At 36.5% G+C, this 18,233-nt stretch overlaps 1 protein-coding gene across 7 annotated transcripts in view; it reads right to left on the minus strand.

The window, feature by feature from the left end:
* Lrp1b (LDL receptor related protein 1B) overlaps positions 1–18,233 on the minus strand; it is a 1,919,409-nt gene that overhangs the window by 705,938 nt on the left and 1,195,238 nt on the right. For all 7 annotated transcript variants that reach the window (XM_036183000.1, XM_036183003.1, XM_036182999.1 and 4 more), the window contains one exon: positions 2,192–2,392. In XM_036183000.1, coding sequence (XP_036038893.1) covers positions 2,192–2,392 — 201 coding nt within the window. The remainder of the gene's footprint in view (positions 1–2,191; positions 2,393–18,233) is intronic.

The following is an 18,233-nucleotide window of genomic DNA, read 5'->3' on the forward strand; positions in this document are numbered from 1 at the left end:
ATTTGGGCTAGAATGGGAAAATTTCAAAATGTCATGCTCTTGACTGAGATAGTTTTTGTTTTGTTTTACAGCTCCACTGTCCCCTACTGTCCCCTACTGTCCCCTACTGTCCCTACTGTTCCCAAGGAGGCAACAAGTACACAGCAGACAGGCAGGAGCTTCTCCACATTTCCTTGCAGTAAAAATGTTGGAGCTGGGTGTGAATGCCTCTAATCCCTGCATTAGAGACATTGAAGCAGGCAGATCTCTGTGATTATGAGACCAACCTGGTCTACACAGGGAGTTTGAGACTGGCCAGCTCTGCACAGTGAGACTGTGCCTTAAAACAAAACAAAACAACAAAAATCAGGCAAAACAGAGACTTAAAAAAAAATCAGTTCTCAAAACTGATCTAGTCGTACTTTTTCAGGCAAGACCTAGAAGGACCATTGTGTATTTATCGACAAATTGTTACTACCTGTATAATATAATATTTCCTGGTGCTACTAGTATATTTCTTGTAAAAATGGGCTGAAATGCAAGGCATTCTTAAAACATTCCTATATTTTAAAGTTTTCTGATAGTTTACCTTTTTTCCATGCTATTCATCATCATTAAAACAGTTGTAGTAATAAGAAAAAAATATAATTCTATTAGCCATTATTCTTTAAGAATTCACTTCATAGTAGGTATTCTTTTGTGAGGAAAAATAGATTAATTTCCAAATATGCGTGTTCTCCAGTAATCATAATCACTTGATAATTGTAGCCATTTTAAAGTATTTTCCCTATTTTAGTCCATTGACACTCTTTTTGAAGAGAATTACTGTAAATAAATCCATTGTGCATGACAGGTTAAAAAAATAACATGAAATAAAAAGGAAGACTTTTTTACAATGTTTTTAGTTTATTTCAAATATCACTTTTATCTTAGCTCTAAGAATGTCTGAAGCCATCTGTGGATTTAACAACATAGTTCAGTGGAAACAAAACTCACCTTGAAATCTAAAACAGTGCACAAATTAAACATCAGTATTCTCTCAGCCAATGATTTGCCAGCTCTTTAAGTTTTCTCACCCTTGAGGGGGGCCTGGGAGGGTGGGGGATGGGGGGGCGAGTCCTGCCTTAACTGAATGTACCAGGCTTCCCCCACCCACCTCCATGGGATAACTTACCCTTTTGGAAGAGGAGTTGAGGGATGAGTTGAGGGGGTTAGTTGGGGTGGGGGGAGTGGGAGGAGACGTGAGAGGGGATCTGTGGTTGGTATGTAAAATAAAGGAAATCTTATAGAATTACAGAAGCTTTGAAAGAAAGGTTGCTTTATTACATACCTTTTAAAATGGAGAGACAACAGTTTTCACACTGTGCAAATATACTACTGATGCTCAGTTGCATACAAACACAACTCCAGGGCCAAGAGTAGCCTTTCACTCTTTGGATCAGTAAATTTAGTCATCCTTTCCTAGTCATTACCATTTATAGCTCCAGGGAGCTACTTGTTCTTACCATTCTTTAGACTTTTTACAAATGCCTCCTTCAGTATTGTTTAGCAAACATACCTAAATCCCTAAATCTTCTACATGACAAGTCTCTGATCTCCTCAGAATGGAAAACACATTTTCTTTCAGATTTATTGTTTGACATGGAGAAGGCTATTCCAAGTTCTTTTAGAGTTTGTTGCATTGATTGTTTTAACCAGATAAACATACTCAGGGAAACTGTTCTACAAAGACTTCAAAACAGACACAGCAGCATAGTAACTCAGTCTGTCTCATTACCCAGCTTCTCCCTTTTGCTGTAACAAACAAAAACACAGTTTCTCCTGTAAAGTTTGAAGACTCCTCAACATCCATACGGTGGTGGGGAACTGCACCCTACAGGTCAGCAGTGAGAAGGCTTCCCTGATCTTAACACTCCTGACAGTAATTGCTCAAGGATGGAATTGTCAGGAGCTAGAGATGTAACACCTGCAGAACTATGTAATTCGTAATGCACAGTCTAGTTTTCCTTTTCTTGTTTTCAGAAATTCTGCATCAAATCTTTGTGTTTTAAAAGGCTATTTAGTGCCTAACAGTTATACATAAGTCAATGCAAAAAGTCTCATTTGAAGGGAATAAATAGAATAAATGAGTATAATGATCATAAGCAGATGTGAGTAAACTACAAGGGTCTAATATATGGAGATAAAAAAAATGGGACAGAACAAGCCATACCACAAAGGTCGCCTTCATCTGACCCATCTGGACAGTCCCTTCTCCCATTGCAGAGTTTTTCTGGCTGCAGGCACACGGAGGTGTCATTAGCACAAGGGTACTTGGGTGGTCCACACAAGAAACTGTCACAGTCTTCTTCATCAGATTGATCCTCACAGTCAACATCTCCATCACAGACCCAGGCATTATTGATGCATCTCCCTTAAGAGAATGAAAAGAAAATGCATCTGAATTTTTGCAATTAGGTCCCAGTAATGAATGGCCAGTATCATTTCTGTCAGAGACAGAATTATTTGCTATTAGTAAGAACTCTATTTGCTGATCATCTGAGAGTTTCTTTTCATGACAGCATCAGAATACTCTTTCCCTGCTTGTAACTGCTCTTAGAGTCTGAGCATTGGTGTTTTCCTCAGTTTCAGATTATCTCCTGTATTGTTAAATAAAAAGGGATTCTGTGGATAGTTCCAAGTATATAATACCTTCAGAAGTCAACTTTAGAGGGACACTCTTTGCGCCATTGATTTCACAGTTGTAAATTCAGGCAAAGACTATTAGTTATGACCCAAGCTGAAATTTAGGCAGATGCTTTATTTTAGGAAAAGTGGCACTTTATTTATACATGGAACATTAGCACTTCAAGACTTTTTACCTATTTGTCTTGAAATGATTATGAAAGTTGCTTCATAAAAGAATGTCAGCCCTGGATAACCAACGTAAGCCTGAGCACTAAAGACACTCTGTGAAGAACTGCCAGCCCTGATTTCTATAAAACCAAAGTAGCAAAAGCAGTTTGGACCCCACACAAAAATAGATTCGTTGATCAATGCAGAAGACTTGAGGACCCAATAGTAACTCATGCATCGACAGACACCTGAATTTTGACAAAGATGAAAAATCAAACAAAGATATACAGGAGAAAAACATTTGAAACAACTGTTGCAAAGAAACATCTACACGTAGAAGAATGAAATTTGATCTTTCTCTTTTATCATGCACAGAAATTGATTTAGAGCACATGAAAAATTCAGTGTTAGGAGCCAGGTTTGGTGGTGCACATCTTTGATCCCAGCACTGGGGAGGCAGAGGCAGACAGATCACTGAGTTCATTTCCAGCTTGGTCTACAAATTGAGCTCCAGGACCAGCCAGGGCTGTTACACAGAGAAACCCTGTTTTGAAAAAATAAATAAACAAATGAAAGAAAAAACAAACAAAGAAAAAGTGAAATAAAAGAACGCTCCATGTTAGACCTGAAACTGAAACTTAGAAAAAAAAATAGGAAATACATTTTAGGCTTGAGATTTTTATATAGGACTCTGGTCACCTAGGAAACAGGACCAACAACAGACCAATGGGACCTGATGAAATTGAAATACTTCTGTATTGCAAAGGAAATTGCTAATCAATCGAAGGGGAGGCCTACAGGATATGAGAACAAAACGAAAAGCATATGCTGTATGTCTAACAGTGGATTAGTGTCCAGAATATACAAATAACTTAAAAACTAAACTGCAAGAAAAAAAAAAACTGAATCAAAAAGTAGGCCTTGGAAATGAATGGAGGGCTCTCACAAGAAAAAAGAAAATGTCTATGAAACATTTAAACAATGTTCACCATCCTTAGCCATTAGGGAATAGCAACTTAAAACTTCTTTAAGATTTCATCTTACCCCAATCAGAATGGCTAAGATTAAGAAAATTAGTTGTGACAAATGCTGCTTAGGATATGAGGAATGTGGGCCCTCGTGTGCTATTTGTGGGAGGGTAATCTGCTACAGGCTCTTAGAGATCAGTGTGGGGACTCCTCAAAAAAAACTAGAAATAGATACGCCACATGACCCAACTATATGATACCTGGGCATACACCCTAATGACTTACTTCCTATTACAAAGACATATGCTAACCCATATTCATAGCTTCTCTATTCACAATAGCTAGGCATTTGATACAACCCAAATGTACATCAGGTAATAAATACATAATGAAAAATGTGGTATCTACGTTCAATGGAATTTTATTCAACTATAAAGAAAAAAAGATTATGAAAACATCAAGTAAATAGAGAGAACTGAAAAGATATTGACTGAGGTAGCCCAGTCTGAAAAATATAATTGCTACTTTATTCTCACTCATAGGTGGATCTTTCGATTTGTGGGTTTAACTGGGTGTAATGCTCTTCCTAGATTGCCATAGGATTTCAGGTCTGGGATGCGTCTCATCATGTCAGTAGATGTATCCCAGGGACCTCTAAAACATTGTAAATTATTGCTGTTGTTCTCGATTGCCCACCAGAACTTGATGTAAAGGTATTATTGCTGAAGACACCACACACTCATCACAAGATATAGCTAAATCAAGTTGGTACTGACCACAAAGTTTTCTCCTTGTTTTAGCTGACTTGTATGGTAGCAGAATGTGCTACACCAAGTGAAAAAGATTCTACACACACACACACACACACCACACACACACTCACACACACACTCACACTCACACACACACTCACACACACACTCACACACACACACACTCCACACACATACACACACACACACACACACACACACACACACACACACACACAAGTGAGGGAAAGAGTGAAAACAACTATTGCCATCTGTCCAAACATCACTATACATGATAAGGAAGGAAATTCCCAAGCTTAGCAAAAACAAACAAACAAAAAAATCAAACAAAAAAAATTAAGTAATGCTGCTTTATAAAATGTGTGAATTTAAATTTTCTGAGAAAAACTACAAATTACCAAAAAAAAAAAATTCAAGTTTGTTAAATATCATTAGTCACTAGGAAAATGTAAGTTAAAACCAGGAGTCACCATCTTATTCTAATTAAATGGGTATAAAAATTAACATTAAAAATATCAAATTCAACCAGATGAGATGGCTCAGTGGCTAAAGATGTTGACTGCCTGACTTGATATGAGTTCAGGGCCAGGACATATGGTAGAAGGAGAGAACCAACTCTTACATATTGTCCTCTGACCTTCACACTTGCACTGTGGTGTATGTGTATACACACACCTACAAATAATAAATAAAAACAAACACATAAATAACTATTTTAAAATTTAAAAGTAAATGTTGACCAGGATGTGACAAAAAGGGAACTTGTATACACTGTTGTTGCTAATGTAAATGTTACAAAAATAATATCAAGGTTTCTTTAAAATAACTCAAGGTAGATTGATGTGCCATAGCCCTTCTTCTGGCTATATATCTAAAGAAAATAAAATCAACTTACTAAATAGATAACTACTTGCCATGTTTATTGTGATAATTTTCATAACAGCTAAAAAGTGAAGTAGGCTCATGTGCCCATTAGTAGATGAATAAAGTATATTTTCTGTGTGGACTTACACACACACACACACACACACACACACACACACACACACGTGTGCAATTGAATGTTAGTCAGTATGAAAAGAGAATAAAATTTCTTTCACTTCTAGCAATGTGGATGGAACTCGAAGCAATTATGTTAAGTGAAATGAATCACATACATAAATCTAACACTACATGTTCTTTCTCACATGTAATGTTAAACAAATAAACAAAAGATCTATCCGATTGTAGAGTAGTCATTGCTAGAAGTTATCAAAGGAGGAGTGGGGGTGATAGATCAGTACACATTTGATGCATATGTTGGAACAGCATACAGAGTTCCATTAATATGTACAAATCATAAGTGTCAATAAAAACTATACAAATATTACTGGGCATATTTGTCTAACATACAGAGAGTTTTGTCAAACTGGTAGGATAAAATCCATATTCTAACACCTGTACAACATTTTAATGACATAATACAAATATAGGGTGTTTAAAAGATCTTGAAATTTAAAACATTAACTAAATGTTAGTTTGACGCCATTTCTTTTCTATTAGGCAAGTCAAGATCAAAATGTTGGATAATTACATAGATTTGAGAAGGGTGCATGAAATCCATCAAATGTTCCAGGGCTGTACATTGGAGTAACTTCCTTGTAGGACAAAGTTTTTAAAAAGTGTGCAAATACAAAGTTCATCAAATCTTTAAAACAAGCAAACTAATTTTGAAATTACTGCATGCAGTGGTGTATATCAGCGTTTTGCTTGTTATAGAAAGACTGTCAGAAATTCAAATTCTCATCCTAAGAAAGTAACCAGGATTGCAGCATAATATACTGTAATAGTGAATTCAGTGAAAAAAAAAATGAACACAACATACTAAGAAACCATCTTATGAGATATAAATTTAAAAAGGTGTTAACCAAGTAAATGTGAGCTTCCTTACACATTAAAAGGATTCACGTATGTATGACTATGTATGATTTCATTTCCACAAATGCATTAGTGTATGTATATGTGTGTCTTGGTGTCCTGAAGAGATTGGTTCCAGGAACTTCTACAGATCCAAAGTTGGCAATTTTCAAGTCCTTTATATTAAATGGGTGTAGTATTTGTCTATAATATACCCAAGTCACTGGATTACTTATGAAACCCAAATTTAATATAGTGTAAATGGTAAATAAACATTTGTAAACCTTACTTTGGGGAATAATGACATGAAATATATGTTAAATACATATTCAGTATAGACACAATATTTTTTCAAATATTTTTAGTCAGTAGTCAGCTTATACCACGAATCTCAGAACCTATAGCTACAGAGGGAAATCTTTCTAGAAGACTGTACAGAAAATTAGGTAAAGATGATTGCCCATACCAAGTAAGAATTAGGCACCAACAACACAGGGCAGAGCAAGGTAGACTTTGAAAAATACTTCTGGCCCAGTGGTGGTGGCACATGCCTTTAATCCCAGCACTTGGGTGGCAGAGGCAGGCAGATCTCTGTGAGTTCGAGGCCAGCCTGATCTCCAAAGTGAGTTCCAGGAATGGTGCAAAGCTACACAGAGAAATCCTGTCTCAAAAAACAAACAAACAAAAAAAAAAAACAAAAAAAGGAAAATACTTCTGTGTTGTATTATCTTCCTCTGTCTTACATCTATATAACCTTTCTGTATAATGTAGATTGGTTTTAAAAATGATGATGATATGCTTGTATACCTGCCCCAAAGTCCAGCAGACTGAAAAGACAATTATATAGCCTGTACATCCAGATGTTTTGTGAGTTACTCTTTCACAGTGGCCTCAGAAAACAAAACAAAATGCATAGGCTCTGTCACCTCCAATGAAGAAGTTATAATCCAAGTCGGAAGACTAAATAGATGCATAGCACACAATTGTTCTCTGAAACATGGAATCCTCTAATTTAAAAAAATTAATTGTGTGGAGTCATCTGTAGGTTTTACACTATGACAGGGGATTTCAAGAATGGGGTAGTTGCCTCCTTTGAAGTGGTGAATCAGGTAACACTTTCCCTCTCCTCAGGCAATGCCAATCAATGCATCCTGACATTCTCACCATGGATTTCCAGACCAGCAGTAAAACAACCATATCTACAAATCACTATTGATCTTTTATCATCAAAATAACAGTGAATTTATGTGCTATTGATAATGGAGATTCTACCTGGGAAGGTAAATAAATCATATTCACAAGGTTGTCTCCAAAGTTCTATTGCACATCATGAGAAATATGAATTAATGTTAGGACAGAGCCTAGAGCCTAGGTCCACCATTCAAGTTTAAAAAATTCCCCTCCTTTCATAGTTTAGGGGGAGTTTGAAACTGAATTGACTATTCATATCTTGGGGTTTTTTTTTTGTTGTTTTATTTCTAACCAAAATATAGATAAAGTATACCTAACTGTTGTAAGTTTCAAGAAATTTCAAATTCACATTAATTAATTAAATAAACTCCAAAGCAAATAGCCTCAGTAAATACATTCAAATAATGCTGCTTTTTATTTAGTTTGGATCAAGATAGATCATCATCTGTTGAAGTCACTGGAAATTAAGCTTTGGACAACCAGATACTCTGAGATGCTGCCACCTTCACATAGAGGATGCTAAGACATGGACCACACTGGTACCAACAAAACAAACACAAATTAATATTGGTCACATGTACTAGAGAAGTTATTAATACTTTGGAATGATTAATAAATATCCACTGTTATAAAAATTAAACACCCCCAAATTTTCCAAAGTTTTCCCCTTATCTATAGAATAAAACTTTGAAAGTGTGTTGAAGTAAAACCCAAATAAGCAAAACCTTGCCATTTACAAATTCTTTCTTAGAGTGGGTAAAAGTAGTAATGGATGATAGTTAAAAAGTAGAGTTCTATTTTCTGATTTATTTGTATTGTGGTTTTTGTACCTGATAACTAGAGTATAAGACTTTGTTATGATAATTGTACGTTTTTACTTCAAGTCAAGAAAACTAAATTGACCAAATAGAAACAACAAAACTGAAAAACAACAAACCCGACCAGTTGGAACATTGACATCTAGTACAATCACACACTGTCACACACATGATCAAGCATCAGGAGGACTCTGTTGAGTTGTATGCTTGTTTAAAATACAATCCATACTAAATACCATCATAAAGTCAATATCTCAATGAAAGTTACATATGTTTCTGACTATAGAAAATAAGTTACAGTTATGAAATAACCAAATATCTCTTCTTGAGTTTTTCTTCTCTATTAAAAGTTTTGACCATTTTTTTTTTTAATTGAGAACTTCTGGTTGTGGGTTTTTATGGGATTTCTGGGTGTGTGAATGTGTGTGTCTTTGTGTCTATGTGCATTTCTTGTGCCTTCTTGCCTCTTTTTATTAGATGGTTGTTTTTGTCATATTCCAATTTGTTTATTTTGGATTTTTCTTGTTTCATTTTATTATTATTCCTAAAATGCTTATTGTTTTCAAAGGAGAGACAGAAAGGATGTGGAAATGGGTGGTAAGAGAGGTGGGAAGGGACTGGAAGGAGTAGGGAGAGGGGAAATTTTGGTCAGGATATATAGTTATGAAAACATTATCTAAATTAAAAGAAAAAATCATCATCAAAATGCAAAGACTATGAGGAAAAAAAGACTTTTTGTGTCCCACTTCACTAATGTGTATCTTTTTTTGTTTTGTTGTAAGTTTTTTCATTTGGTTTTGTTTTATAGCCATATCTGGCCTGGAACTCACTATGTAGACCATACTAGCCTTAAACTCACAGAAATTAGCTGCCTATGCCTCAGATTACTAATACTCAGATTAAAGGTATATGCCACCACATATGGCTAGAATCTTTATGAAAGTTAGTCCATGTTATTAAAGGAAACTTTGTCCTCTAGAAAGAACTCACAACTAATATTAAGAATGTGAAGGCTAGCAACATAGCTCAGAGAGTAAAGGTGCTTGCTGCCAAGCTTGAGATCCTGAGTTCAATCACTGGGGCCTAGATAGTGGAAGGAGAGAATAGACTCCTGGCTTGTGAACTATACATGGAGTTCAAATGGTATGCATATGTATGGCTGAAAACAGAAAATAAACTAAAATATTTTAGTATTAAAAAAGAATATTAGTGTGTGGCTCAATGGGAAGAATGCTTGCTGTACAGTGTGAAGGTCTGAGTTTGAAGCTGTAGAACCAAGGGCAAAGGCGAGTGTGAATATCTGTATTCCAGGTGTCCTGTAGGGAGAAGGTAGTCAGATACAGGAAAATACCCAGAATCTAATGGCCCAGAGAGCCTGGAATACACAGCAAAGAACAAAAAACTGTGTCTTAAACAAAGTCTAAGGCAAGGACAGACAGATAGCCAAGTTTCTCCTCTAATCTTTGCAATACACCTAAATTTATACACGTGAATGCACACGGACATACTCCTCCTCACAAACAAAGAATATTAAGATGAGGAGAAAAGAATATTTGAGACAAACCAAAGTGTTAGATGGTATATTTGTAATACATTTGTAAGACTGCTATCTGACTTGCTGTTTCTGTTGCAAATGTTTTCAGTGCTCTGACAGTTCTGAGATTCACTCTGAATTAGGAAATATTTATTGTACATTACATGTTTAGCTAGCTATTGATGAATATAGGGACATGAGAGTTACAGACTCTTGAGGGAGTACCCTATTACTTATATATTTTCATTTGCCTTCATAGTCATTTGAGATTTTGTTGTTTTTCTTGTTATATCAAGCTCACTGATTAGGCATGAAAAATAATCTCAAATAAAAAAATTAAAAAAGAAAAACAAACTGGTGTTACAATGTTGATCACAGTGGAAATAACAGCCATTTAATCATCAAAGACTACTCTGAAATTTCAAGAATATAGAAAATTTTTATAATTGGAAGTTTGAAAAGTTATATTTTATGAACATGTTTTTAAATTTTATTTTAAGGATGATTTTCTTAATATAGTCATGACCTACAGCCACAGAATCATATATACTGAATTATATGGATAATCACATCTAGTTTTAGACATATTTGTTTCATATAACTCATACAGTGGATGGATACTCCTCTTAGCTAAATGGATTAAGTTAGGGGAAGGTGGGACCTATTCAAAAAGAAGCAATAAGTCATTGTTGGATTGTAGATCATGAAATGTTGATTACCAATTGAAGGTATGTTTTCTAAACTTTAGACAATGAAATTTTTTTTCTTAACATTCAATTTCCTTGGTCATGGTTTGATAAGAATCCCATTCTGAGTGGAGAACACATTGAAGCTAGCATATGTGTGGGCAAATATAGGCAATGCAACATTACGAAGTGATAGATGGTGCCAGCTTAACTATAAGCCATAGTAATCTAGGAGGTAAGACATGATTGATGGAGACAATGTAGAGACATTAGCAAGATTAGAAGTTGGACACACTCACAAGTAAGTGCAAAACATGTTTTCTGCTTTAGATGTGAGTGTCTAGGGATAAGGAGCAGAAATGGAGAAATAGATCTTCAGATGAAAATGAGATCTTCACTGTTCAGCAAAGGAGAAGTGGATGAGATCTATATGAGCAGACTGGAGGGGGGCAGCGAGGGTGAGGAGTCGAGGATGAGAACACAGGGAAATGGGGAGGTCAAGCTGGAACAGGGACAGAGTGAAAGGGCAGGGAGAGAGATGCCATGATGGATGAGGACATCATGGGAATAGGAAGAGGCAGGGAGCCAGGGAAGCTCACGGGAATCCACAAGGATGACCCCACCTGGGAATGCTAGCAGTGGTCTAGAGGGTGCCGGGACTGATTGACTCTGGTGACCAGCCTAGTGAATACCCTAACCACCATCATAGAGCCTTTGTCCAGTGACTGTTAGAAGTAGATGCAGAGATCCACAGCCAAGTACCAGTCTGACCTGCATGAATCCAATCGATGAGAGAGAAGAGAGATTCTGCAGGTGGGAGATGTTGAGATCATGATGGGAAGACATGCAGAGATGACCAGCCACACTACTGGAGGCCCATGAACTGTAGACTAGTGGCTGTGAAGCTGCCACAGACTGGACTAGGCCCTCTGGATACGGAAGACGGTTGTTTGGCTTGAACTCTTCGGGGTGTACCCAGGTAGGGGGATCGGGATCCATCCCTGGTGCATAGGTAGGCTGCTGGAATCCGGTGCATGTGGTGTGACACCTTGAGCAGCCTTGGTGCAGTGGGAAGGGGCTTGGACCTGCTTAGGCTCAGTGTGCTGGGCTTTGCTGACTCACCATGGGAGACCTTGATTTAGGGGATGTGGGGATATGGGGTGACTTGGGAGGAAGGAGGGCTGGGGGGGTGGGAGGAGGGGGGACATGGGATCTGTGGGTGGTATGTAGAGTGAGTAAAAAATTTCTTAATAAAGAAAAAAATGAAAAAAAAAAAAAAAAAGAAAGTGGACTGTTGAACAAAGTACTGAGAAAGTGGGTTCCAAGTTGGGGCTGAACTTCAGGATAGAGCTTTACAAGGCAGTTACCTGAACAAACAAAATTTTATGTAATGCTTAACTCACATTGTATCCTCAATAGATACTTTAAAAATAAAACAAAAAGGATCATCAGAAAAAGACAAGGAAAAAATGAAAATAAAAGGCAAGAGATTTAAATGCTTAGGTGGGAAAAAGAGACAAGGTAAGGAAAATACAATGAAAGAGACCTGACCTGTGGTCAAGCACTGCAGTGAGAGGACAGGCTGCCATGTGCAAAGACAGAGCAGCTCTGGGCAGGCTGCATTGCAGTCAGTGTGCATTTGCTAAGTTCTTAGTTTCATCATCTCTATTTTATGTGTCAGAAGCCTGGAGCAAATGTTTAGTAAATCATCTGACGTCATTCAGTTACTGAAGTACAGAGATGGTCTCAAGACAGATCACTTTGAATGGAAGAATTGCTTCTGAAGACTCAGAGAGAAATTTTCACCAATGGCAGAATGCAAGGCATGAAGGGATACACCGAACTCAAGACATGAAGGTACACAACACAAGGGAACATGGAAGACAAGGAGGTATAAAGTTAGAAGATTGCTTTTTTCTGTTTGTTGGACAACATGAGTTTGAGGAGGGGATGATAATTAGTATGGAGAAAGAAAATGAACAAGAAACAAAGTTGATGAAATTTCCTATACACAGTGTCTCATAGAATCACAGTGTCCTTAAAACAACAACAAACGAAACAAAACAAAAAAATAGGACAAGGTTAATGTAGTCAGAAAGTTTCTCCAGTCCTACCAGGCCCCTGTGGTCCCATGGCCCGCTTATAAAATAATCAACAAGAAGCTTATATTAATTATAACTGCTCAGCCATTAGCTCAGGCTTATTACTCATCTGCTTGCACCATGTATACTTCTTGTCTGGCTACTGGCCAATTAGCATTTTATTTATCAACCAATCAGAGTAACACATATTCACAGCTTACAGAACAACATTCCACAGCAGATTAACCTTAGACAGAATAAACACACAGGCAAAGTGTTAACAATTTTCACAGAGAAAAATCAACAGCAAAATGTACAATGCTCATGAAAAGGAATACACAAAGTATTTCATTAGTTTTGTGACACATATCTAATGAAAATCTCCCCATGTTATTTGTGTGAGAAATAAATGAAAGTATTCCATTGGCTGGTTATAGAAAAGGAAGACCCTTTTAGGTCTAAAACTCCAGATTAAACTCACTTTTCACATTGCATTTGCTGATCTAACACTAGGGCAGAAAACAAAACAATTCAAACTGTGATAAGAACAAGGCTTTGTGATTCAGAGAAATCCATAGTGAATTGTTAGGACATGCCTATTCAGCATGGAGCTGAATGCCAGTTAAGGTGAGCCCCAAGCTCATCAGCTGGCTTAGTTACATCTTTTTGCTAAGGATCACTTTATACATAATTCTTAACCTGACTTTGAGACCTGACAGGAGAATGTATGTTGTGTATTTTAATGGTATCTAGTGTGAAGGAATATGACTTAACATCAATTTATAACAATTTCTGGGATGGCAGTTAATCAAAAGAAGATGCTGTAAAAAATGACACCTACACTGTGCTTTGGCTGTAGCTCTCAATCCCTCTGGAGAAAGACAAAAATGTGACAATGTTTTTTTTTTAAGTCTTCAAGAAATAATCTTTGTTATAAAAATAATATTTCAATTTTTTTCTCACTTAAAAGTGCTTTGCCAATTGTCATAACCTTTGCCATTCTCAACACGTAGTTACAGGGACACAATGATGGCATTGAATTCTATTACTGAAAAAAAACCTCTAGCTTATGTGATGCTACAATGTTAACATCCCTGCCCTTTCCCCCTTCCTGATATAGATATGATAGGATGAAAGTTAGATTAATGAAACTACTTTTAAAGAACAACAACTTGTTTGAAATGTTTTACATTGCTATGGATTTTCGTTTATTGATACGAATTTAAAGTTAATTTTGTTATGTTGTATATATATTTCTACTCTTGTTGGAGGTATTATGTTTATGTAACTCATTTAAATTGTAATGGATAATTTAAAAATACAGATTAATAACTAGTCTTCTATGATAGTCAAACTTATAATCATGTTACGTTTTCTATATATACATAGACATAATTTAATTAGGTAGGTAATCTTCAAACACTTCCAAGACCTACAGAATATGGTATTTAAAATGTTTTAAAAATTTAGACTTTCTGGATAGTGAGACATGTCTGCTCCTGGCAGCACTGATTTACTTCAGAGAGGAGGATGGGCATTGAAGACACTCTGTATGAAGTTTCTCTTCTACTTGGCAAAAATAGACATTTGGGCAAGAAACTGTTCTTGCCTGGACTGTTTGATCAACTGGACCTTCAGGACCCATAGGAAGGTGACCACTGAACTTTGCTTGGCAAAATGGTCCTTCAGGTTCCTGCTTTGCAGAGAAAACTGCCAGACATTCTACAGGACACAGAGAAGTGACTGAGAGACTCTAGACCCATGGGCTGAAGACAGATGCCCCAGCTTTACAGAGGAACCTTGGATGATTATCCAGGCTGCCAGCTGTCTCTGTCTACTCTCCCAAGACTCCTGAAAGTTGCTTGCATCCTTCTCCCATTTCTCAGGTAGTATTATATCCTTCTGAGAGCTTTGATATAGTTGAAGACTAGATAGTTATAATTTTCTTAGTCATGATAAAAGATAAGTTAGATATGAAAACTTAGACTTACAAATATTGGATAGATAGGTTATCTTCTTTAATTTTGCCAAATAAAAATAGACTAGTTATTATAAATAGGCTAGATATTATAACTGTAATTCATGCGTGATAAATGTTCTGTTATATGTAATTTTACTATGTTAAAGTTAAAACCTCCCCTTTTGAAAAAAAAGAAAAGGGGGAAGTATTAGGGATGCTGTGAAAGTATTGCTCTGATTGATTGATAAATAAAATGCTGATTGGCCAGTAGCCAGGCAGGAAGTATAATGTAGGCAGGATAAGGAGAGAGGAGAATTCTGGGAGATGGGAGGCTGAGTCAGAAGATGCTGCCAGCTGTTGCCATGACAGATACTGGTAAGCCACAAGCCACGTGGCAAGGTATACATTTATAGAAATGGGTTAATTTAAGATACAAGAACTAGATAGCAAGAAGCCTGAACCATGGCCATACAGTTTATAACTAATGTAAGTCTCTGTGTGTTTGTTTGGATCTGAGTGGCTGAGGAACTGGCAGGTGAGAGAGATTTGTCCTGATCATGGGCCAGGCAGGACCAGGAAAACTTCAGCTACACCTTCCCCTTAGGAGAGTTTAAGTTTCTAACTGGTAATTTCTTATAAATCCACATAAAAGCCCACGCATAAGCTTTAATAAATGTTTGTTTCAAGACATTCATGAGTAGTTGAAAAAATTTTAAATATTACACATTGGTACAATCAGAAAGTGGATTGTTTTTCAGTGCCAAAAGAAAGGAGTGAATAAGCTATGGGAAGACATGGAAGAAATTTAAGGTCATACTTCTAAGTGAACGAAGGAAATACTAAAAGTCACTGCATTTTGTGAGTACAGATATGTGACATTCTGGAAATGGTAAGACAGTAAGAACATTCACAATTTCCAAGTCAAAGGGGGAGATAAGGATGAACAAGTGGGGCATGGAGGATTCTGCATATTAATGTGAATGTGCATAATAGTGCTCATCAATGTACAATACCAACAGCAAATGCTGCTGGAACACAGGGCCTTGGTGAAGTGTGACTTATTGCTGCATATTAAATATTGTAATAAATGCACTGTTCTGTTGTAGGATATTGATGGCGAGTGAACCTGGGCAGCGGAAGGTAGCAGAGGAGATGTGTGAACTCCATTTTGTCTGCTCAAATTTGCTGCTATATAAAAACAACCTATCTTTAAATTCAGTATGGAAGTTTTACTGTGAGGTCATTCCTATTTAACTTACTCATAAAACTTTAAATACACCTACTGTGATTTATCTATTGTTTGGAAGTATTTGGAGTGTACTGTATTCTCTCAAAGCTGTGGCCAAAATACCTGAGAGTATAACTTAAAGGGAGTAATTATGTATATTATCTCATATTCTTAGAGGTTTCAGTCTGTTGCCCATGACAGCATTGATGTTAGCCCGAAAATGGGGCAGAATGCACAGTCATGGGAGCTGTGACAGAGACTACCCAACTCCTCTCAGAGGTATACAGGAAGCTGAGAGGGAGGATACCACTGCTAAATGATATTTTCTTTCCTTTTTTTTGCCAGAGCTGAGGATCGAACCCAGGGCCTTACTCTTGCTAGGCAAGCGCTCTACCACTGAGCTAAATCCCCAGCTCCCTTCTTTCCTTGTTTATTCCACCCAGCTCTTTCCTTCTCCAGCCTAATGGTGTTCTTACCCTTTTCTCAAGTCTTCTTCAGCTACACACATAGTGAATCTTCTAAGAGAATGTCTACACACACACACACACACACACACACACTTAGAAGTACACATTACTAATCTCTTCAGAAATTCTTAGTCAGGTTAACGATCAAGAATAACCATAAAATACATGTTTTTTAAAGTGTTTGATGATAATGTCTAATTTAAGATTACATCTAAGGAATATTTTATGTAAATTTTCATTTTTTTAATTTCAAAGATGTCTTTGAAACATATGGTCAATTTATTTTTATGAGTTTGCCAAAGGGCATTTGGGTCTTCACAAATGCAATGACATAAACTAATCAAAAGTATGATTCTCCTTTAATGAAAATAAGATAATATATTTGTTTCTTTCACTCTTCAAATGCATAAACATTTATATATATGATAAATTACTTGAGGTAAAATTGTGGCTGAATTTTAAAAAATCACATTTGAACACTCTAACACCCACATGTGTATACCCCCCATACACTTGCGTTTCTGTTACTAAGCATAATGATGCAAATGGTATACTACTCCATTAAAATTTTACATTTCATTTTCCTTATTAAGGGTGCCATGAAATTAATGTTTCCTGTTTCTGCAAAATTCATAGTAAAATCCTAGTCCCTAGTGTGTGAGTTCTGGAAATGAGGTTTTGGGGAAGTAATTAAATCATGAGAGTGGAGTCCCTATACATCAAGAATCCCACTATATACAGACTGGTGATGTGGCCACAAATAGGAAATCAATACTCTGGGAATGAATGTTCTTTAAGCTACCCACCTTATAGTAATTAATTATAGTATACTAAGCTGATCAAGACATTCTTATTCTTCACATTTCTTTTAGAAATTACTTTGCTTGTCATGGGTGTGTATGCATGTATGTGTATGTGTATATGGGTATGCATGTATGTATGTGTGTGTGTGTGTGTGTGTGTGTGTGTGTGTGTGTTCATGTATCTGTGTGTTTGTGTGCATGTGTGTATTATTCATTTTAGGGCTATTATTTTCTGTTATTTTCACTATTAGAAAACTAACATATTTATTTTACTTAATTTTTATATGTAATTTTCATTTAATCATGAATAACATGTTCTGTTATGTGCAATTTTATAGATAGTCTTTAAGATGAGAGCTTTGTGCTTTTTCCACCTATTCACTATGTCTAACTTCAAATGTCACTGCTTGTACTGCACCCCATCCCCAATTTCCAGCATTCTCTATTCAGAATGCATGTTTGCTTTTTGTAGGATTTTATTCCCAGACATTGTTATATTTTTATTACTTCTAATTAGAAAACAAAGTCATGATCTTTGAACAGCCATGACCTTGTTTTTCCATTTTTTTAAAAATACATAACTTCAGAGAGGTCACTAGCCCAGGCAGCAGCTAGCAAGTGCTATAAATAAGTGTGTGTGTGTGTGTGTGTGTGTGTGTGTGTGTGTGTGTGTGTGTGTGTAAAACTACACACATATGTAGATACCAGCTTTCCTTTCAAAGTTTGCAGATTGCCTTTCTAGTTTCTGGCTTCAAGTAGTGAGCCTGGCCTCAGTCCCCAGCTTCATGTGGGATAGCTTTATAAGAGCTGAGGATATGTCCTCTTCTACTAGTTGGCATATGTAACCTTGTCAAGCATCCAGCTTGAGCCAGCTCCGAATTTAACATTCTAGATTACTGCTGACATGTTTCATTTTTATCTCTCAGTTCTTTGTCCTTTTAGCAGTAAACAAGGGTTGCTGGTTGTGGTAATCATAATGTAATTAGCCCCCATATACTCATTGGGAGTGGCATT

This window comes from Onychomys torridus, chromosome 4, assembly GCF_903995425.1.
Source record: "Onychomys torridus chromosome 4, mOncTor1.1, whole genome shotgun sequence".
Lineage (NCBI taxonomy): Eukaryota > Metazoa > Chordata > Mammalia > Rodentia > Cricetidae > Onychomys > Onychomys torridus.